Source organism: Phycodurus eques, chromosome 15 (genome assembly GCF_024500275.1).
Source record: "Phycodurus eques isolate BA_2022a chromosome 15, UOR_Pequ_1.1, whole genome shotgun sequence".
Taxonomy (NCBI): Eukaryota; Metazoa; Chordata; class Actinopteri; order Syngnathiformes; family Syngnathidae; genus Phycodurus; species Phycodurus eques.
In genome coordinates, this window is record NC_084539.1 from 10,721,610 (window position 1) to 10,746,144 (window position 24,535).

At 42.0% G+C, this 24,535-nt stretch overlaps 1 protein-coding gene across 6 annotated transcripts; it reads left to right on the plus strand.

Moving 5' to 3' along the window:
- Positions 1 to 1,343: 1,343 nt before the first annotated feature.
- On the plus strand, positions 1,344 to 24,281 carry mpx (myeloid-specific peroxidase). Of its 6 annotated transcripts, XM_061698453.1 has the most exons (19): positions 1,344 to 1,414; positions 1,499 to 1,601; positions 7,658 to 8,613; positions 8,763 to 8,828; positions 8,952 to 9,036; positions 10,790 to 10,965; positions 11,054 to 11,186; positions 11,520 to 11,649; positions 11,729 to 11,935; positions 12,003 to 12,363; positions 12,826 to 12,986; positions 13,061 to 13,319; positions 15,666 to 15,836; positions 15,979 to 16,216; positions 17,532 to 17,749; positions 17,964 to 18,010; positions 18,125 to 18,166; positions 18,472 to 18,498; positions 23,842 to 24,281. In XM_061698453.1, the coding sequence occupies exons 4-19, from the start codon at positions 8,765 to 8,767 to the stop codon at positions 23,857 to 23,859; spliced, it is 2,337 nt and encodes a 778-aa protein (XP_061554437.1). In that variant the 5' UTR covers positions 1,344 to 1,414; positions 1,499 to 1,601; positions 7,658 to 8,613; positions 8,763 to 8,764; the 3' UTR covers positions 23,860 to 24,281. The 6 variants fall into 6 exon arrangements, with proteins under 6 accessions (XP_061554437.1, XP_061554436.1, XP_061554438.1 ...); XM_061698452.1 differs by having other exon boundaries at positions 1,373 to 1,601; XM_061698454.1 differs by having other exon boundaries at positions 1,373 to 1,601; positions 8,472 to 8,613.
- The last annotated feature ends 254 nt before the right edge of the window (positions 24,282 to 24,535 follow it).

Genomic DNA, 24,535 nt, shown 5'->3' on the forward strand with positions numbered 1-24,535 from the left:
ATATATACATATATATCTAGATAGATAGATAGATAGATAGATAGATAGATAGATAGATTAAAGTCCTAGCCCTAATATAAAGGGCGAGGCCATTAAAGTCCTAGCCCTAATATATAGGATTGGCAAGTAAATTTACATTGTAATACAAGCTGTCCGCTGAGCACTTTATATTTATAAGTTTCGTGTTCTTCAGTGTTGTCCATGAAAAGATACAATAAAATATTTACAAAAATGTGAGGGGTGTACTCAATATTGTTAAACGCTGTATATTGGCAGCAGGCTGTTTCTGGCTTGGTCCCCACAAATGTAATTTGTGTTGTGAAAAATCATGTGACCTTTTGTGTTGTCGTGATGCCGTTCACTTGCGATTCGACATTTGGAATCGCTGATGGTTGGCAAATAATTACAGATCGTTCAGTGGCCATCGGTCACGTCGCTTGGCTAACTGCAACTACAGTGTATGGAGTTTCCACATCTAAACATATACAGTACTGTATGGTTACTTTCATACTTCAGAACCTCTTACTGCATCTTTATTGAAATCATGTAACAGGGGTAAACTAAAACTAGCAAGGTGACAATATTTCCCAAAAATGAATCAAAATCTGGTTGAAATGGCCACTTCAATCTGAGTACAACACACTTAGAATTTTTAAAATCGGATAATGGGTTCTAGATAAAATTAGTTTTCTGTGTCGGGAATAAAAGTGACTTTTTGGGGAATGTTTTTGTGTGATGTCAACTATAGAAACTGCTCAAAAACATCTTCAAATTAGAGTAATACCTTAACTGTAACTTCATTATTTGTCCACAATTCTCCTAGACCCTTTTGTGTCGTCAGCTACTTCGGGAACCCCTTCTCCGGCTGAAAAGTTTCAGTTAAAAATATACAACAATAAGCTTGTACGGTTTGAAACACCAATGGGTTTTCCATGTCGACCCATCAAAATTACCGTGATATTGACTTAAATAGCAAAAATGGAACATTATTCTTGAGAAGAGCAGTCTGGGCAGTAGAATAGGTCATGAACTTTCGTAATCAGAGACGTTTGAAGTGCTCATTCCATGTTTTTTTTAGAAAATGCCACAAAGATGGCAGCCACTTCTCATATTGCTACTAAAATGTAATGTTTTGATTAGGTTTGAATTCTTGTTGAGGGACGTTGAGGAATGGCAGCAACAATCTCAAGTTGAAAGCACAACTCTTCTCATGAGAATGAAAACAAAGCATTAGCACAAGATAGGCGATTGTTTATTTGTTTGTTTTCATTGAGAAGACGTGTCACGCCTCGACAGTGCTTAGGTTGAGCGGGAATGATAACCAACTGGATTCCATTGAACTGCCAACTGCTGGCACATTGTCTCTCACTAAGTAGGAGGTGACATGTAGAAGGTGAACAGTTGGTGAATTTTTGTAAGGAAGTTAAGTATTGTAAGTCTATCAGGTTGTTTGTTTGTTTTTTTTTCCTCAACATTTTTGCCATTTGTGTCAGAGTAGAATCTTACATGGACCAGGAATTGACCTTCAAATGCACAAATAGGCGCCCTATCCCAATGCGCCCTATGCACATACTGTAATTTTACTGAGTATCCTTTATACGGTGGGTATTTCTCCATTTTATTCCTCCTCCTTATTTATTAACATTGTGTGTCTGGTCACTGATGGTGTAGTGGTACATTCGCCTGACTGCGGTCCAGGCAGTGTGGGTTCAGTTCCCACTCAAGTGACGGTGTGAATGTGAGTGCGAGAGGTTTTCCGTGCCTATATGTGCCCTGTGACTGACTGGCAACCCGTTCAGGGTGTAGTCCGCCTTTCGCCCGAAGTCGTATCTTTGCAAAGATAATAATGTTCAGTATTGATTGAAAATTATTCAGAGCCATTACTGAACAATATGTTTCTTATGGTACTTTTAAGTTTAGTGGTATAGAAAAATAAAAAGTGTCCATTAAAACCAAGCAATGTTATTAAGGTGTTTGCTCCATTTAAAGAGTTTGTGTCAATTCTGAATCAATGAATGTGTGGAATGTGTTAGTTCTCTAATTCTCACATACAGTGGGTATGGAAAGTTTTCAGACCCCCTCTTTTTTTTATATTGCAGCCATTTTTGAAAATCATTTAAGTTCATTTTTTCCTCATTAATGTCCACACAGCACCCCATATTGAGAGAAAAAATTGTTGAAATTTTTGCTGATTTATTAAAAAAACAAAAACTGAAATATCACACAGCCATAAGTATTCAGACCCTTTGCTGTGACACTCATATATTTAACTTGGTGCTGTCCATTTCTTCTGATAATCCTTAAGATGGTTCTACACCTTCGTTGGAGTCCAGCTGTGTTTGATTATACTGATTGGACTTGATTAGGAAAGCCACACACCTGTCTATATAAGACCTTACAGCTCATAGTGCATGTCAGAGCAAATGAGAATCATGAGGTCAAAGTAACTTCCTTAAGTGCTCAGAGACAGAATTGTGGCAAGGCACAGATCTGGCCGAGGTTACAAAAAACATGTCTGCTGCACTTAAGGTTCCTAAGAGCACAGTGGCCTCCATAATCCTGAAATGGAAGACGTTTGGGACGATCAGAACCCTTCCTAGAGCTGGCCGTACGGCCAAACTGAGCAATTGGAGGAGAAGAGCCTTGGTGAGAGAGGTAAAGAAGAACCCAAAGAACACTGTGTCTGAGCTCCAGAGATGCAGTTGGGAGATGGGAGAAAGTTCAAGAAAGTCAACCATCACTGCACGGAAGCCTCTCCTCAATGCAAGACAGATGAAAAGCCCGCATGGAGTTTGCTAAAAAAAAAAAAACACCTGAAAGACTCCAAGATGGTGAGAAATAAGATTGTCTGGTCTGATGAGACCAAGATAGAAATTGTTGGCCTTAATTCTAAGTGGCATGTGTGGAGAAAACCGGACACTGTCCAATACAGTCCCAACAGTGAAGCATGGTGGTGGCAGCATCATGCTGTGGGTGTGGTTTTCAGCTGCAGGGACAGGGAGACTGGTTGCAATCGAAGAAAAGATTAATGCGGCCAAGTACAGGGATATCCTGGACAAAAACCTTCTCCAGAGTGCTCAGAACCTCAGAGTGGGCAGAAGGGTCACCTTAAAAAAACACAATGACTCTAAGCACACAGCTAAAATAACGAAGCAGTGGCTTCAGAACAACTCTGTGACTGTTTTTGAATGGCCCAGCCAGAGCCCTGACTTAAACCCAATTGAGCATCTCTGGAAAGACCTGAAAATGGCTGCCCACCAACGTTCACCATCCACCCTGACAGAACTGGAGAGGATATGCAAGGAGGAATGGCAGATGATCCCCAAATCCAGGTGTGAAAAACTGGTTGCATCATTCCAGAAAAAGACTCATGGCTGTATTAGCTCAAAAGGGTGCTTCTACTAAATACTCAGCAAAGGGTCTGAACACTTATGGCTGTGATATTTCAGTTTTTCTTTTTTTAATAAATCTGCAAAAATGTCAACAATTCTTTTTTTTTCCTGTTAACATGTGGTCTTCTGTGTACATTAATGTGGAAAAAATGATTTTAGCAAATGGCTGCAATATAGAAAAGAGTAAGGTGGTCTGAATACATTCCGTACCCACTGTACAACTGGGTAAAAAGCTAAAGAAAAGTAGCGGCACCAATTTCTATATAAGTGGAATAGCTGTACTCTGTGAAGATCCTTTCTTGCTGTCCCTCATGGATGGAGGAGCTTTTACCCTCCTGATTTTCTGCCAAGTCTTCCTTTACTGTTTTACCAGCTGTGATGTTGAGACTTAATGGGTTTATTGTGCTGCTTCCTTATTATGTACAGGAAAATGAGTGATTAAGTACAGTATGAGAAAAAACTTTGCTGAGCAATGTCCAAACCCACTGTATTCTCCGGTACATATAATTGAACTTTGAGTCGCTGATGCTCACTGGGTCACTTATTATTTGCTTTTACGCTTTTGAATAGACTTTACACCGATTTTATCGGCCTTATCGGTATCGGCCAATAATTAGCATTTTATGTTGATCATCTGATCGGCTTTAATGTCATAATTCGCCGGTCCGATCAATGACGTCATTGATCGGCTCCGCAAAAGACATTTATTCCGCGTCGCCATCCTGCACAGTATATTTAAATCCAAAACCTAGTTTATTTTTAGCCTTGTCGCATGTCTTTTGGCGTAGTCCTGTAAATGTCTGACGGTCAATGAAGTTATTTTAAAAAAAATAAACATGTCGGCGGTGTGGAACAGACAACAAGTCTGAGACAGACAGCACATAATGCCCGGATCAGACTACAAGACAAATTTGCTCTTTCACGATTGCACTATGTCAGACTACTGCAATAAATTCTTGTATTCCGATACCACCGCATCCCATTTTTTCCGATCACTGGGCTTCATCGTGTCAACGCAAACGCGACCGGATACACTCGTTACCATGGCGACGACAACAATAATGGATCGCACAGTGTGTTTGTAAGAACAAAATGGGGAAAACCGTGTGTTTGTGGTCACCGGTGCTCAGGAGAGGACGTTCATTTAAGGCTTGCTTCAGGTATGTTCACGTACATTTAATACGATACGGCTCGCAAGCAGGCAACAAAAACGTTATGTAGCCTTGCAAACTAGTGCTAGCACAAACGGTTGTACGCAAACATGCCGCCATTCTGTCGACTCATGCTCTAAAGTTTCGGTGTGGGTGAAGTAATTTAATTAAAAATAAAGTCATTTAATTAGCACCCATTATTTCTATCATGTTGTAATGTTGGTTTGACCTGACTGATTAGAATACATGACCTGACGAGAGCAGTGATTTCCAACCTTTATGGTGCCAAGGAACATATTTTACAATTGAAAAATCTCACGGCACACCAACAAACAAAAATGTCACAAAAAGTGGATACATTAATTACTGTATTTACTTCCTGCAATCTAATAGAAGACCATTCATTTGTTCTGTCTGTCACTATGCCTCACTGGCATAAATAGATTATTTATTGTAAATATAATGTTTTGAGCAATTAAGTACACAAGTATATACAGTAAATGAACAGGTCATTTAAATAGACACATTCCTCCATCATGTGATCGGTTATCGTTTTTTTTAAACTCGCTGATTGGTGATCGGCCCCAAAAATCATGATAGTGGAAAGCCTACTTTTGACAGTAAAAACTGTAAAACATTGCTTCTCTTTCCCAACAATGACCAATGAGGTGTCTTGCTAACAGAGCCACTGGTGAAATGAGAACCATTGCTACATCCCTAAGGGTTGACCAACAACATTTCAACCAATGCTGCACATTTCTGCTTTTTGAGGTCCCCTAAACGGGAACTCAACTGGCTTCGTACAACTCTCTGGGATGTTGCAAACAATGATGTGCACAATACTACAATGTACTTATTTTAGTGAGTGTTTTAGAGAGATCTGTCTTTTGGTAAGGAAGCCATTAATAGTGGATCTATGGAGAAGGTAGATTTGCACACATCCAGCCTGTTCATGACACAAGTCACTATATTGTAGATACAGGTGCATATCAATGAATGTAATGATTTGGTAAACTAAATTTATTTCTGTAGCTCAAAAATTGAAACTCATACATTACATACAAGTAACAAACAAGGCACACCGTCGGACAAGGACACTGTGGATGAGGTGGGAATTAAAAATACAGTAGTAGGTATGTTAAACAGCAGTGGCGGTCCCCTCCAAGTGGTCCACATAAAGAGATGAAAGTCTCCTTTTTCCCATCAGGAAAAGTATGCCTCATTAGTTTACAACCCCAATTCCAATGAAGTTGGGACGTTGTGTTAAACATAAATAAAAACAGAATACAATGATTTGCAAATCATGTTCAACCTATATTTAATTGAATACACAACAAAGACAAGATATTTAATGTTCAAACTGATAAACTTGATTGTTTTTGGCAAATAATCATTAACTTAGAATTTTATGGCTGCAACACGTTCCAAAAAAGATCGGACAGGTGGCAAAAAAGACTGAGAAAGTTGAGGAATGCTCATCAAACATCTGTTTGGAACATCCCACAGGTGCACAGGCTAATTGGGAACAGTTGGGTGCCATGATTGGGTATAAAAGGAGGTTCCCTGAATTGCTCAGTGATTCACAAGCAAAGATGGGGTGAAGTTCACCTGTTTTTAAACAAGGGCGTGAGAAAATAGTCGAAGTTTAAGGACAATGTTCCTCAACGTACAATTGCAAAGAATCTAGGGATTTCATCATCTAAAGTCCATAATATCTTCAAAAGGTTCAGAGAATCTGGAGAAATCACTGCATATAAGCGGCAAGACCGAAAACCAACATTTAATGCCCGTGACCTTCGATCCCTCAGGCGGCAATGCATCAAAAACCGACATCAATGTGTAAAGGATATCACCACATGGGCTCAGGAACACTTCAGAAAACCAATGTCAGTAAACACAGTTCAGCGCTACATCCATAAGTGCAACTTAACACTCTACTATGCAAAGCAAAAGCCATTTATCAACAACACCCAGAAACGACGCCGACTTCTCGAGCTCATCTAAGATGGACTGATGAAAAGTGTTCTGTGGTCCGACGAGTTCGCATTTCAAATTTTTCCATTTTCTGAGCCGCTTATCCTCACAAGGGTCACGGGAGTGCTGGGGCCTATCCCAGCTATCTTCGGGCAGGAGGCGGGGTACACCCTGAACTGGTTGCCAGCCAATCGCAGGGCACATGTAAACAAACAACCATTCGCACTCCAATTCACACCTACGGGCAATTTAGAGTCTTCAATGAACCTACCATGCATGTTTTTGGGATGTGGGAGGAAACCGGAGTGCCCGGAGAAAACCCACACAGGCACGGGGAGAACATGCAAACTCCACACAGGCGGGGCCGGGATCTGAACCCTGGTCGTCAGAACTGTGAGGCAGAACTGTGTGGACTTGGAGAAGGCGTTCGACCGTGTCCTGTGGGGGGTGCTTCGGGAGTATGGGGTACCGAACCCCTTGATACGGGCTGTTTGGTCCCTGTACGACCGGAGTCAGAGTTTGGTCCGCATATCCGGCAGTAAATCGGACTCGTTTCTGGTGAGGGTTGGACTCCGCCAAGGCTGCCCTTTGTCTCCGATTCTGTTCATAACTTTTATGGACAGAATTTCTAGACACAGCCGAGGCGTAGAGTGATGTCCGGTTTGGTGGCGTCAGTATTGCATCTCTGCTTTTTGCAGATGATGTGGTTCTGTTGGCTTCATCGAGCTGTGACCTCCAACTCTAACTGGAGCAGTTCGCAGCTAAGTGTGTAGCGGCTGGGATGAGAATCAGCACCTCCAAATCTGAGACCATGTTCCTTAGTCGGAAAAGGGTGGCATGCCCTCTCCAAGTAGGCGATGAGATCCTGCCCCAAGTGCAGGAGTTCAAGTACCTTGGGGTCTTGTTCAAGAGTGAGGGAAGAATGGAACGGGAGATCGACAGGCGGATCGGTGCAGCGTCTGCAGTGATGCGGACTTTGTATCGATCCGTTGTGATAAAGAAGGAGCTAAGCCGATAGGCGAAGCTCTCAAATTACCGGTCGATCTACGTTCTTACCCTCACCTATGGTCACGAGCTGTGGGTCGTGACCGAAAGAACAAGATCCCGGATACAAGCGGCTGAAATGAGTTTCCTCCGCAGGGTGTCCAGGCTCTCCCTTAGAGATAAGTTGAAAAGCTCAGTCATCCGGGAGGATCTCAGAGTCGAGCCGTTGCTCCTCCACATCGAGAAGAGCCAGATGAGGTGGTTGGGGCATCTGATTTGGATGCCTCCCGTACGCCTCCGGCACGGGGAGAACATGCAAACTCCACACAGGCGGGGTCGGCGATTGAACCCCGTACCTCAGAACTGTGAAGCAGACGCTCTCACCAGTCGCCCACCGTGCCGCCCGTGATGAACTAAAATTATTAAAATTGAATAAATGAAGCAAACAAATTTTATAGGGTTGCCAAATGTGGTCAGAAAATAAAATCAGATCAAGGCATAGTTAACATATTTAGTAACTTGAACTTGAGTCCAAATGGCAACACAATAAGGCAGTACAACCATGTCATTATGATAGTATGAATAAAGTCAAATAAATAAAACCACATTATTCTTATGAATTAGACAATATTTAAACAAATAAAACTGAAGTTAATGTTCAACAATATTTCGTTCATAAATATATTTTCACTATTAAATTAAAAACCATGTATTTCTTTTTTCTTTTCATCCTAAACACCAATAAAATTATTTTCTGTTGTTATTAAGATCAAAACCCAAATTTATTTCTTATTTATTTGGGGATACAGGCAGTGTTATTACATCATGAGGGGTAAATCTATTACATTTTTGAGAATGCACTGTTTTACCTACACTGTTTTTGTGTGCGCTACAAGGCTGAATATGTGTGCCATTACAATATCTAGTAACTTAGAGGTTATATTAACTCATCTAATCCAATGCTGGTAAGACAACTACAACAAGGAACAAGGAAATCATGTCTGTTTCCTGACAATCATCGAGCAATTCAATGGGCGAGGCCTCCACATGGCACAAAATATAAACAGATGGCCCACATCACTGCAGTGACACCATTCATGCTCTTCTGACAGGTAATGCTGTTATATTGTCTGTGACTGTCTCTCCCTTTTCTTTCTAGAATTGTTACAATTTCAGTAACTGCTGGTTACCTGTTGGTAACTGCTGGTTACCTGTTGACAAATTGCGAATATTGCTAATAGCTGTTTTGAAATACTTTCAGAGATGCTTTTTCCGGTCTTCCTCGTGCTGAGCGTCTGCCTAGTGCCTGCACACTTGGAACACACCGGTAAATGCAATATTATTTACATTTACACAGAAATGCTATCCCAATAAATCCTAGTAGTTTGGTGAAATTAAGAATATTTCTGCCCTTCCATTTGAACTTTTTGTTTTTTCTTACTCTTCATAGAACATCTTGGTAGTTCTTTCCTTCAACAATGCTTTGAAGAAGCCAAACATATTGTTGACAATGCCTACACATACTCCAGAGCAGAGTAAGTTTTTGTAATTTTTCTTTTAATCTAGCGGTGGTATAAACAGAAATTCTGCATGTTTCACTCGAATGGAGCTTGCCAGAGCACAGACCTCTGCAAAGGCTCAACAATTTGGATCAGAAACTAATTTGACACTTAGTAGATAGTCACCCACAGATACAGTATCAATAGGAGACTTGTCACGCCAGCGCGCTGAAGCAGCCCACCTAGCCATCATGCCTACATGACGGCCACCTTTATATTGAATATAAATCAATTGCTAATTTCTCAACCAATTTTCATGGTTTACTTTTTTTGTCAACATCAAAGCACATTTGAAAATAATATATTCTTACCTTTGAAAGGTTATTTCCAGTTCCCTTCTTGTGAAGGCAGCACAATGTGCAGGTATCGTGATTATTTTAGTTTTCATGCCTTTCACAAGCGTGGAATGTGCTAACACTTTGCCTCCACTAACAGCGTTGCTATATATATATATATATATATATATATATATATATATATATACACACACACACACACACACACACACACATATACACCCTGAACTGGTTGCTAGCCACATAGAAACAAACAAACATTCACACTTACGGGCAATTTAGAGTCTTCAATTAACCTACTACGCATGTTTTTGGAATGTGGGAGGAAACCAGAGTACCGGGAGAAAACTTGCTACAATAAATGACAAATACATTTAAATAATTGATGTAATATTGGCAAGTAATAATTTACATTAATCTAAATTAAAGGATTTTGTGTAATAATCTTGACTAACCAACTAACATTGGCTGAGTGTTTATTTGGCAACATGTTAACTAACTAATTAACTAACTAACATTTTGCAAACATGTGGCTGGGTTGTCTAAACAAATGAACTAACTAAAAAAATAAATATCCAACCCACAATATTTTGTCTAACATACTAACAAATCTCACGTAGTAACTAACGTTAGCCAATTGCTTTGTCCACTCAGGATTACTAATTAACAAACTAACTAACATAAAGGCTTTTTGTGTAGTTATGGTAAATAACTAACCAACTGACTGACAGAAATATTACACTTGGTTGAGTGTTTTATGTGGACATGTTATCTAGCTATGCAAGTAACGTGCTTTGGCCAATCAAGTAACTAAATAAGCAAACAACACTGTTTAAAGGCTGATCGTGTAATTATGCAAACTAACTAACTAACTTACTTACATACTGACTGACTAAGTAATATTGTTTTAGTGTTGTTATGTAAAAATGTTAACCAACTAACCAAGTAACACTAGTTCAATGCTTTGTCCAATCAGGTTAACTCAATAATGAACAGGTTTTTGTTTTATTCTGCTAACTAACTTACATTAGTTAATTTTTTTTATGATTCATCATTATTTCTTCATGTTGTCTAACTGACATTGGCTAATCAAGTTACCGAACTAAATATTTTGTTCAATCAGATTAACCGACTAACATTGGTTAATGGGTTTATGTGTAATCAAGTTAACTAACATTATGTTTAATGTTTTGTGCAATCAGACTAATTAACATATTAAATAACACTGGATAATGTTTAGTTCTAAAACATTTAACGGACCAGCCAAGAGTAGTTAACCAACCAGGATATACAGTATCAGTATACTGCATATGTATTTTCTAGAAAATCCAACAAACAGCAATCAAAACATGAGCTCCTTGCGGGAGGTTGGCAACAGTGACATTAGGACAATTTAAGTTTAATCAACTTGGGGACCTTCTTGTCACCTCCAGGAGTCTTAGACGAGTCCGCAACGATGTGGTGAGTCCTCACGATGCTCTGCGTCTGCTGAAGCAGCCTCGTGGGGACACTCGCTCCGCTGTGAGGGCTGCAGACTACATGGCACAGACCTTGTACCTCGTGCAGGAGAGAGTGCACAACATCCACAAACGCTCCCTCAATGCAACAGGTCAGATGAAGAGAGCTCCTCGGTTTTGTGGATGGTGTGAGAGTTTCCTATACAGGAAATTAATGTTGCTAACGTGTCATCATCACAGATTTGCTCTCTGCGGAGGATCTGGAGAGACTGAGCATGATAACGGGTTGTGCCGCTCAAGTCAGACCTCCGCCCTGTAGCAGCACGCAAAACCTCGACAAGTATCGCACTGCTACAAGCGTTTGCAACAACCGGTGAGCTTCTTATTTTTCTATTCGTGTCTCTTAAATTTTCCTTCATTGACAATGCAAATATTAAGTATTTTTCAAATGCAAAGAAGGAAAACTGCACTTTGCTGAAACTATTCATATTTAATTATTTTACAGTGGTAGTCCGACACTTAATTTTTTTTTAGAAAGACAATGGTATGCCACTCCACTAAAACAAAATCATAAAAACACAAAAGTGTTGAAACGACACGGTTGTTTTTATATTTTTTGGGGCCTTATGTAACCGAATGTGCACACTTCCTTTGGAGTTTCTACACACAAATGTTGAGTTTCTACACACAAATGTTTGCATTGTAGACAAAACCCCCGCCGAGGAGCCTCAAACACTCCCTTCACCCGCTGGCTTCCTGCTGAGTACGATGATGGCATCTCGCAACCTAAAGGGTGGCACCCCAACCGAACATTCAACAACTTCATGCTTCCACTGGTACTTGTTTGGAAACTGAAATCTTGCTTGTATTTTATGAGCTGAATAAAAAGTCAGTCGTCTGTTCTGCACCCCTTAGGTTCGCGAGGTGTCCAATAATATCCTGAGCACGACGGATGCGGGCGTGGTCAGTGATGGGGAGTTCTCACACATGGTGACCTTATTTGGTCAGTGGAACGATCACGACATCACTTTCACACCCTTCTCGCCCAGCATCCGCTCCTTCAGCAACGGGATCAACTGCGACGAAAGCTGTGAGCGCACTGAGCCGTGCATCCCCATCCCGGTCAGTCTCTGAAACTCAAAAATTGGCCAGAAATGAAACATACATTAGGCATATGTTTCCCTTACAGATTCCTCCCAACGACCCACGCTTGCAAAGCGGTCCTGACAGCTGCATCCCCTCGTTCAGATCCGCCCCCGTTTGCGGGACGGGAAATTCGGCCTTCAACTTCGGAGGAGAAGCCAACAAGCGGGAGCAGATAAATGCACTGACCGCATTCCTTGACTTGGGCCAAGTGTACGGCTCTGAGACTAAACTCGCTCTCAGCCTCCGCGACCTCAACAGTGATGGCCTTATGCGCGTCAATTCCGAGTTTACTGACAACGGACAGGAGCTGCTGCCCTTTCACCCTCTGCCGGTCAACATGTGTGCCACCCGCAGGCGGGTCACCAATAACACCAACGCCAGAGAGGTTCCTTGTTTCATTGCGGGTCAGTCATCTTGAAAACCTTTTTAGCCTTTTGGCATAGCAAAACCTAGCAGCGCGGTGCAGGCTAGCTCAATAAAGTTGCTGGGTGGCAATGGCAGCATAGCATAGCTACGCAGCATATGGTATATAGCAGTGTTTCCTAACTGTTATTGAGCCAAGGCACATATTTTACATTTAAAAAATCTCAGCAAACAGAAATGTCACAAAAAGTAGATACAGTATATTGAAATAATGGTGATCTTATCTCAATTTATTCACAAATGTATGTTTTCAGTGTGAAGTCCAGGCCTTTTTGGTTGACCATAAAATTATTACTGTATTCTGTTGTATAAATGGCAACAGGTGGATACCAGGTTAGTTGTATCTTCTGCTATCGACTGGAAGAAACTTCACTAAATAGAATGAATGAAGCACTGCTTATGTCGCACTCATCTGATCAAATGAATGATTTAATGTCTTCCAGGTGACGTCCGTGTAGATGAGAACGTTGCCCTCACTTCAATTCACACTTTGTTCTTGCGTGAACACAACCGTCTAGCCCGTGGTCTGAAAAGACTGAACCCCCAATGGGACAGTGAGACACTCTACCAAGAGGCCCGCAAGATCATGGGAGCTTATTCACAGGTCAGATTCATTTAGATTCATTCCCCCTTCGTGGTCTTCAAAACGCGAAAACTTAACTCGTCCACATTTCTTAGGTATTTGTAATCCGTGACTATCTGCCGCACATTGTGGGGGACGATGCCATGCGCAGGCTGCTGGGACCTTACCCCGGCTACAACCCCAATGTGGACCCCAGGATCTCCAATGTCTTCGCCACAGCAGCCTACCGCTTCGCTCACTTGGCCATCCAGCCTGTATTCTCCCGCCTGGGCCCGGACTACAGAGAGGATCGTCAGTTCCCCAGCATCCCCTTGTTCAAAGCCTTCTTCACCCCCTGGAGAATCATCTTTGAGGGTGAGCTCCACCAAAATGAGAATGCCACAACACAACCAAGCCACATATTAATGAAAAATGGATATATGGATAAATTGCCCATACTGTGGTGTGAATGTGAGTGTGAATGGTTGATTGTCTATATCTGCCTTGCGACTGGCTGGCGTCCAGATGGGATAGGGTCCAGCTCAGTTGCAACCCTAATACCTCATTAGGGTTGCCTATCCGCACTGACAAGGACTACAGAAAATAGGATGTTTTTTGTAGGTTTTCTTTTGTCATAGTCGGGACCAAGTCGGGACCTTGTGTTAAACATCAATAAAAACAGAATACAATGATTTACAAATCATGTTCAACCTATATTTAATTGAATACACCACAAACACAAGATATTTAATGTTCAAACTGATAAACTTTATTGTTTTGAGCAAATAATCATTAACTTAGAATTTTATGGCTGCAACACGTTCCAAAAAAGCTTGGACAGGTGGCAAAAAAGACTGAGAAAGTTGAGGAATGCTCATCAAACACCTGTTTGGAACATCCCACAGGTAGACAGGCTAATTGGGAACAGGTGGGTGCCGTGATTGGGTAGAAAAGGAGCTTCCCTGAATTGCTCAGTCATTCACAAGCAAAGATGGGGCGCGGGTCACCTCTTTGTGAACAAGTGCGTGAGAAAATAGTCGAACAGTTTAAGGACAATGTTCCTCAACGTACAATGCAAGGAATTTAGGGATTTCATCATCTACGGTTCATAATATAATCAAAAGGTTCAGAGAATCTGGCGAAATCGCTGCATGTAAGCGGCAAGGCCGAAAACCAACATTGAATGCCCGTGACCGTCGATACCTCAAGCGGCGCTGCATCAGCAACCGACATCAATGTGTAAAGGATATCACCACATGGGCTCAGAAACACTTCAGAAAACCAACGTCAGTAAATACAGTTCTGCGCTACATCCGTAAGTGCAACTTGAAACTCTACTATGCAAAGCAAAAGCCATTTATCAACAACACCCAGAAACGCCGCCAGCTTCTCTGGGCCCGAGCTCATCTAAGATGAACTGATGCAAAGTGGAAAAGTGTTCTGTGGTCCGATGAGTCCACATTTCAAATTGTTTTTGTAAATTGTGGATGTTGTGTCCTCCGGGCCAAAGAGGAAAAGAACCATCCGGACCGTTATGGATGCAAAGTTCAAAAGCCAGCATCTGTGATTGTATGCAGCTGTGTTAGTGCCAATGGCATGGGTAACTTACACATCTGTGAAGGCACCATTAATGCTGAAAGGTACATTCAGGTTTTGGAGAAACATATGCTGCCTTCCAAGCAACGTCTTTTTCATGGACACCCCTGCATATTTCAGCAAGACAATGCCAAACCACATTCTGCACGTGTTACAACGGCGTGGCTTCGTACAAAAAGAGTGCGGGTACTAGACTGGCCTGCCTGCAGTCCAGACCTGTCTCCCATTGAAAATGTATGGCGCATTATCCATCCATCCATTTTCTGTACCGCTTTATCCTCACAAGGGTCGTGGGCGTGCTGGAGCCTATCCCAGCTATCTTTGGGCAAGAGGCCGGGTACACCTTGAACTGGTCGCCAGCCGATCGCAGGGCACATATAAACAAACAACCATTCGCGCACACATTCACACATAAGGGCAATTTAGAGTTGTGGCGCATTATGAAGCGTAAAATACGACAACGGAGACCCCGGACTGTTGAACAGCTCAAGCTGTACATCAAGCAAGAATGGGAAATAATTCCACCTACAAAGCTTCAACAATTAATGTCCTCAGTTCCCAAACGTTTATTGAACGTTGTTAAAAGAAAAGTTGATGTAACACAGTGGTAAACATTACCCTGTCTCAGCTTTTTTGGAACGTGTTGCAGCCATAAAATTCTAAGTTAATGATTATTTGCTAAAAACAATTAAGTTTATCATTCTGTTTTCTGTTTTTATGTTTACCACAACGTCCCAACTTAATTGGAATTGGGGTTGTAAGTAACTAAGCTAGCTGGCATTTCTTTTTTTGATCTTCACTTGTTTGCACGGCCACTTGTTGCTAGGCATAATACTGTATGTGTGTGGGTAAAACATGCTCAGGATATTTCCTTGAAACTTGCGTCTGACGGCTCTGCTGCGATAGATACAGATAAAGGACAGGGAGAGTTAGCAGTTACAGAAAATCAAACTGTCACACATTTAATCTTACACATTTTTCAGTTGATTCACTACACTGTATTTAATTTACAATGCGTAATAAATTACTGGTTCTGCTGGATCTGGTGGGAACAATTGGCCCACCTGTCCCCTAATGCAAAATGACTTTTTTTTTTGAGAATTCCCATTGTTTGCGTCCCTCCAGGTGGCATTGACTCGCTGCTGCGTGGTTTAGTAGGCCGACCTGCTAAATTGAATACTCAGGACCACATGTTGGTGGACGCTCTGAGGGAGAGGCTTTTCCAGTTTGTGCTGGAACTGGCTCTAGACCTGGGATCCCTGAACATGCAGAGAGGGCGCGACCATGGCTTGCCCGGTAGGTCACACAATGACCCCTGGAATTGGAATTTCCTTTTTGCTGCTTTCTTATCCATCATTCGTTCATCATCATCATTCATTCATCATCATCACAGATGACTACTTCCTCATACCCTCTCTTTCCATCTTTACCTCGCTAGGCTACAACGCATGGCGCAAATTCTGTAACCTGTCTGAGCCCAGGAACCAGGCCGAGCTTGCTCACGTCCTGAACAACAGCGACCTGGCCCAGAGGCTGCTGCAACTCTATGGGACGCCCGCCAACATTGACGTCTGGCTGGGAGGCGTGGCCGAGCCCTTTGTCCGGGGCGGCCGTGTGGGCCCTCTGTTTGCCTGCATCATCGCCACCCAGTTCCAGAGGGTCCGCCAGGGTGACAGGTCAGCCTCATACCTCCACAGATAGATAGATAGATAGATAGATAGATAGATAGATAGATAGATAGATAGATAGATAGATAGATAGATAGATAGATAGATAGATAGATAGATAGATAGATAGATAGATAGATAGATAGATAGATAGATAGATAGATAGATAGATAGATAGATAGATAGATAGATAGATAGATAGATAGATAGATAGATAGATAGATAGATAGATAGATAGATAGATAGATAGATAGATAGATAGATAGATAGATAGATAGATAGATAGATAGATAGATAGATAGATAGATAGATAGATAGATAGATAGATAGATAGATAGATAGATAGATAGATAGATAGATAGATAGATAGATAGATAGATAGATAGATAGATAGATAGATAGATAGATAGATAGATAGATAGATAGATAGATAGATAGATAGATAGATAGATAGATAGATAGATAGATAGATAGATAGATAGATAGATAGATAGATAGATAGATAGATAGATAGATAGATAGATAGATAGATAGATAGATAGATAGATAGATAGATAGATAGATAGATAGATAGATAGATAGATAGATAGATAGATAGATAGATAGATAGATAGATAGATAGATAGATAGATAGATAGATAGATAGATAGATAGATAGATAGATAGATAGATAGATAGATAGATAGATAGATAGACAGACAGACAGACAGACAGACAGACAGACAGACAGACAGACAGACAGACAGACAGACAGACAGACAGACAGACAGACAGACAGACAGACAGACAGACAGACAGACAGACAGACAGACAGACAGACAGACAGACAGACAGACAGACAGACAGACAGACAGACAGACAGACAGACAGACAGACAGACAGACAGACAGACAGACAGACAGACAGACAGACAGACAGACAGACAGACAGACAGACAGACAGACAGACAGACAGACAGACAGACAGACAGACAGACAGACAGACAGACAGACAGACAGACAGACAGACAGACAGACAGACAGACAGACAGACAGACAGACAGACAGACAGACAGACAGACAGACAGACAGACAGACAGACAGACAGACAGACAGACAGACAGACAGACAGACAGACAGACAGACAGACAGACACACACACACACACACACACACACACACACACACACACACACACACACACACACACACACACACACACACACACACACACACACACACACACACACACACACACACACACACACACACACACACACACACACACATACACACACACAATCACACTTACTGTCAGCTAATGAAGGTCTTGCCCAAATCTAAAGGTTGTGGTACGAGAACCCTGGTGTCTTCACTACGAGGCAGAGAGCTGCCTTGTCCACTGCCACCATGTCCAGGATCATCTGTGACAACACAGGCATCACGTCCATCCCCAGTGATGCCTTCAGGGTCATATCGAGTAGGAACCGGCTTGTACGTTGCAACAGAGTGCGACGCCTCAACCTGGCAGCGTGGAGAGATAGGAGCTGTACAGATTTCTTGGGTGAGAACATTCATATTGCACGTTTTTTCTTTCATATTTCTTGATTTTGTCATCACATTTAGATCCTCCCCAAAAATGTTTTGATGAAGTTGTTACCAACAAAGAACTCATAACATTTTAATATGGATCTGGAAATTTTTGTCACTTTTGAAATTTTCAAATTCTCAATGAATACTGCATGGATCTTCATGTTATGTGACATTTGATTTTGCAGAAAATGGTCACTGCCCTGATCTCCCACCAGAACCCGAAGATGAAGAAGTCAGTGCCCCCCCGAAACCATCTGGCCTCTAATACTATTGATACAAACACGTCTTTTGATTATGAGTCCATTGTAAAAAGGCTAAACTTTATTGTTTTTCTTGACACCCCCAGTTTCCAAATGAGGAGGTACCTAACGATGCGCTGGATAACGAGGTAGTTATCACACCAACGAATACAGAATCTCAACCACTTTATTTATTCATTATAAAAACTAAAATTTGCAATGTTGGCTAGCATAGCAGCATAGCATTTCAATATGGCATAGCGGCATACAGTATTAGTGAAGAAGAACAGTGTAGTATATATACTGGCTCAATGGCTGAGTGGAAATCCATCAGATTTTGGCAAGTGTATGACATTACGTATTAAAATTTGATACCAGTATGTTTTGGGAAACATACAATTGAGGGTCTAAAAACTCAACCTTATTATGTCTTTCTTGACATGCACTCCACAAGCCTCCAATGGATGATCTGGATAACGAGGTACTTATAACGCCCACTCTACATGATCTCAAACACCTTAAGAGTATTTTTTATTTTTTACTTTTACGGTTCTTATTTTTATGCTGTGATTTGCAAATATATCAAATACCCTGTTCATTTATGATAAAAATAAAGTTTAAGAGATTGAACATCCTATTATAAGTAGCAGAATAGTTCTCTGGTCACGTTTACTGTAATTTCTCATGTATAGTATGCATTTTATTTGCAAGAAATTTTATGTAAAATGAAGGGTGCATACTATACATAGGTAGAAGGAAAATGACCAAATTAGTCATCCTTAAGACGGCGAAAATCAATGAAACAAATTTCCCACCTACTTGCTCTTAGCGAAAATACTGTACAATGTATGGACAAATACAGGTACATGTGATTGTTTGACATAACATAGCATCGGATTTAGCATCTTAGTTCACTAGATGGCAGAAACGCTCACCCGGGTTTTTGTAATATGTGACGCGCAACCGTGTAGTTATAATTTCTCAGACTAGGTAACTGCTTTCGTAGGCGGAAGTATCACTGTTGTCAGGGCATGCGCACAGAGCAAGGCAAGCATTTTCCATGTTCGTCTGTGTTTGATGGTTTACTTCAGAGAGCTTTAAAAAATGTTTGAAAAACCTAATGAAATACAGATTACTATATGGATAATAACAGAGTTTCTTAACATAGATACCAGAGATTCTGGGGTGCATAGAAGCTGCGAAATGCGATTTTTTTCATATTATACTTGAGAGCGTATTATACATGAGAAATTACGGTACATGTTTATCTGGCCACTCATAACCTGGCAAAATTCATGAGGCTGGATTTACACTGCCCAATTTCTGATTTATTGCCTATATCTTGTATTTTTGACTCTCTATTTAAATGTACATTTCAAGTGACAAATAGACTATGTGGCAGTGAAAACAGAGATGTAAACAATACTATATAAAATTTACAAACATGAATAATAAATTAAATGTTACTTACTGTTGAGTTGGATTGGGCTAAATCTTTCCTTTGTTGATTCAAATGATGGCATTAGATGCCACAAGATGGCACCAAAGCACTACTTTTCTGTGAGACTGTCGAAATGAAGCTCCTCCCCCACTTAACCACAGTTCCTTGACACCAAGATGCAGAAAGATGAAATCAGTAATTTATATTAGACAGGTCTTTGGCCTGTGCACAAAACAGCATTATGTGAGTTTTTCAGTGAATAGCAGAGGATAGGTTTACCCCAAAAATGTGAATAGGTGAATTTTAGTGTCAATTAGTGAATCGCAAATATGCCAGGGATCACTGTATTTCAGATATCAAATATGAATTGTACTTTTATCCATATCTTCCGTCTGAATTTTTTTACATTTTTTTTCTATTAACACTGCCGTGATGCATATCCCAACTGTACCACTTGAGAGCAAACAATTGGAATTCTGCCACTTGAACCATGAAGTGTACATTCAATTACACACTAATTACCCTACCCTATGAGTTTGTTTATACATGCAGTATTACATTTACTTTTTAACCCTCAGGCCATGTTCCATTTTACCACACTTTCAATTTGTCTGTGGCCATATTTGCAACTACATGAATTTAGCATGCGCAATGTGAATGATATAACATGAGACAAATTGTGCTGGCTGATTTTGCGTCTTTATATAGCATGTGTGGCAGCACGGTGACCGACTGGTTAGCACATCTGCCTCACAGTTCTGAGGCCCGGGGGTTCAAATCTGGCCTCGCCTGTGTGGAGTTTGCATGTTCTCCTCGTGTCCGCGTGGGTTTTCTCCGGGTACTCCGGTTTCCTCCCACATCCCAAAAACATGCATGGTAGGTTAATTGAAGACTCTAAATTCCTCGTAGGTGTGAATGTGAGTGCGAATGGTTGTTTGTTTATATGTGCCCTGCGATCTGATGGCGACCAGATCAGGGTGTATCCCGCCTCTTGCCCAGAGACATCTGGGATAGGTTCCAGCACCCTCTAGTGAGGATAAGCGATACAGAAAATGGATGGATGGATAACAATAATCACTAATAATCAGGGCAGCGGAGCACATAGAGTGAGAAGGGAAAGCATTCTATTGGTAAGGTGAGTCAAAAGGATTTCAAAGAATAGAGCCATTTGTGATGCAGGTGCAGTCTTTTATGGAACTCTATGTGGATATGAAGCATTTCAGTTAAGGTGTATTATATGAGCGTTCTTTAACTTGTAAGCTTTTATTAAGGAGAGTAGTGAAAGTGAACAGCGCCAAGAGATACAGGTATATGAGCCAAAATAGGCTGACCCAATATTTTCGAGAGTACCTTCATATTACTTTAATAGGTTAAAAATTAATTAATAGGCTCAAAATTGTGTCCTGTATTTATAGCCAGGATATGTAATCCTGATCCTAGTAAAATTGGCATTTGGATTTGGAAATTCAATCCTGCCCAGAATCCTGCACTGAATTCAGCGCTGTGCTAATGTTCAAATTACATAATGTTGCAGTGGTTTACAATAATACTAAATACAAGTTGCTTTTAGGAATAACCTATGTCTCATTATTCTTAAACACTTTGGCCTCCTTCGCTACTATATTTAGACATTGGTCATTATGGTGGTATTTGAAAAGATAAGTATTTTTTAAGTGGTACATAGTATAAATGTTGCCCTGCGATTGGCTGGTGACCAGTTCAGGGTGTACACTGCCTCTCGCCCGAAAATAGCTGGGATAGGCTCCAGCACACCTGCGACCCTTGTGTGTCATGTGTGTGTGTGTGTGTGTGTGTGTGCGTGCGTGTGTTCCAGGTTTTGTCTTCCTCTCTCTCGTTTCTCACACACCTGCTCCTGTGAGCATCTTCACCACCTGTGCCTCGTTCATACCTAATTACCGATTGTATTTAACCTCGTGTCTCATTCCCACTCGTTGCCAGTTCGTTGTACCTTGTCGTCACGTTCCAGCATTCCTTGTCACAGACTCACAGTAAGACTTGGACCCTGTTCCGATTATCGACATTGCCTCTTTGCCTCATGTTCTTGGATACTGTTGCCCTTCTTGGATTGCCTGCCCGTGTACCGACCTATGCCCGTCTATTAAACCTCTCTTTTTGGAAACTGTCCATTTGTTTTGGAGTCTTGCATTTTTGGGTCCTAGCCTCTGTTCCGTTCATGACATTGTGAGGATAAAGCGGTACAGAAAATGGATGGATGGATGGTATTAATGTTTGACAACCACTGGGCAACGTAAATCATTATTTTGGTCAATAATTGTACAAGCCTAAGTAAGATTAGCATCTTCACTTGACATCACTAGAGACTTTAATCCAAGATTCTGTGAATTGCTTTGACAGCAAATTCACAAGTACATTTTGTCTAAAAGAAGTGGCTCTCGCTCTTCCAGGCGTATACCAGGCCAGCTGGGAGACATTGTCTCTCTAACGTGTCCTGGGTCATCCCCGGGGCGTCCTCCCGGTGGGACGTGCCCGGAACACCTCACTAGGGAGGTGTCCCGGGTGCATCCTAACCAGATGCCCGAGCAACCTCATCTGGCTCCTCTCAATGTGGAGGAGCAGCGGCTTGACTCTAACCCCCTCCTGGATGACGGAGCTTCTCTAAGGGAGAGCCCGGACACCCTGCGGAGGAAGCTCATTTTGCCCGCTTGTATCCGCGATCTTGTTCTTTCGGTCACGACCCACAGCTCGTGATCATAGGTGAGGGTAGGAACTTAAATCAACGGGTAAATCGAGAGCTTTGCCTTTCGGCTCAGCTCCTTCTTCATCACGACAGACCGATACAGAGTCCGCATCACTGCAAATGCTGCACCGATTCACCTGTCGATCTCCCGCTCCATTCTTCCCTCACTGGTGAACAAGACCCAGAGATACTTGAATTCCACCACTTTGGGTAGGTTCTTTTCCTCGACCTGGAGAGTGCACCACACTCTTTCCCGACTGTGGACCATGGCCTCAGAGGAGGTGCTGATTTTCACCCTGAACTGGTCGCCTGCCAATCGCAGGGCACATATAAACAAACAACCATTCACACCTGCGGGCAATTTAGAGTCTTCAATGAACCTACCATGCATGTTTTTGGGATGTGGGAGGAAACCGGAGTACCCGGAAAAAACCCACGCAGGCACGGGGAGAACAGGCCAGGCCCGGATTTGAACCCTGGTCCTCAGAACTGTGAGGCAGATGTGCTAACCAGTCGGCCACAGTGCCGCCGGAGCTTCCACTTCTTAAATTAAAATGTAGTTCTTGTCCATCTCCATTCCCTTCTTTTAAAAAAAAGGTGTCATTCATCAGCCCCATTAAACCTTTGGAATAAGAATATTACATGAAATTGCTCTCTTGTCCATATATTGATAAATTATGTAACCTGGTAGTATACCTTAAAAAAAATTCAAGCGTTGAGTCTAGACTGAAAGCCATCCAACCATCCATCCATTTTCTTCCGCTTATTCGAGGTCGGGTCACGGGGGCAGTAGCTTTCGCAGGGAACCCCAGACTTCCTCCAGCTCTTCCGAGGGGATCCCGAGGCGTTCTCGGGCAAGCCGAGAGATGTAGTCTCTCCAGCGTATCCTGGGTCGTCCCCGGGGTCTCCTCCCGGTGGGACGTGCCCGGAACACCTCACCAGGGAGGTATCCTGGAGGCATCCTAAACAGATGCCCGAGCCACCACATCTGGCTCCTCTCAATGCGAAGGAGTAGCAGCTCTACTCTGAGCCCCTCTCGGATGAACCCATTTTACCCAAATTGTATGATTTAATCCAGTAAATAACATCCATCCATTTTCTGAGCCGCTTATCCTCACAAGGGTCGCAGGAGTGCTGGATCCTATCCCAGCTATCATCGGGCAGGAGGTGGGGTACACCCTGAACTGGTTGCCAGCCAATCGCAGGGCACATAGAAACGAACAACCATTCACACTCACATTCACACCTATGGGCAATTCAGAGTCTTCAATTAACCTACCATGCATGTTTTTGGGATGTGGGAGGAAACCGGAGTGCCCGGAGAAAACCCACGCAGGCACGGGGAGAACATGCAAACTCCACACAGGCGGGGCCGGGGATTGAACCCCTGTCCTCAGAACTGTGAGGCTGACGCTCTAACCAGTCGCCCACCGTGCCGCCAGCCCAGTAAATAACAAAGAATTTTTTTTTTAAAAACATTGTTTTCTTGGGTTAAAATTGGACAAAAGTAGCCATGGTAGAATAGAGCCTAAACTGTTAGTCACTATGTATTGAATACAAAACAGCACAAGTACAACCGAAAGTTAAGACAAACACCACCATCTTGCTGGTACTAGTAGGGGTCCATGTGTGGCATCATTTTGTCTGATTTTGTTTCGCTACAGCTTCCAGACCTGGTCTAAGGGAGCCCCAGCCACTCGGCATCATCATTACCCAGTGCCTGTCTGCCCTCATCGTCCTCTTGCGCCAATTCAGTCAAGTCTCCACTTCAGGTTATCTCCAAAGAGCAGAACCATCGTCGCCATCTTTCTCCACACCTGAATACTGCCGGCGTGGAGTCAACGTTCTGTTCCATGTGCATCACTGTACCACGGTGTTCCACAGACACCAGCACTTTTTTTGCTGTCCTCCTTCAAACGTGCACACAGGCGGCTGACAATGATCATGCAGCGACATTTGTTAAACATGTTCTTCTTTCTGTTACAGCATACAATTTGTCTTAGATGTTGTTTGTATTGTGATGATTATTTATGTAATGAAGAAGTTTAGGCATGCGCAAAGGCTTTTTATGATTCTCATGTTTCTGTTCTGCACTCAATAAAAACTGGATAAAAAAACAGAGCTGCGGCCAAGTGTTTTATGCTTGTGTTCCTAATGTGAGGACGTCACGACAGATTTTCTGAACTCTTAAAATTAAATGCATGAGACTACTAGAAATTGAATGAAGGCAATGTTAGAGGCGGGGGGGATATTACAGGAAACATGTTGTAATACTTCTATGTTTTATTTCAGATACACAAAAAGGTGGTGTAAATGCAGGTGGCAACTCTCTAAAAAGGTAAAACTGAAATCTTGGAT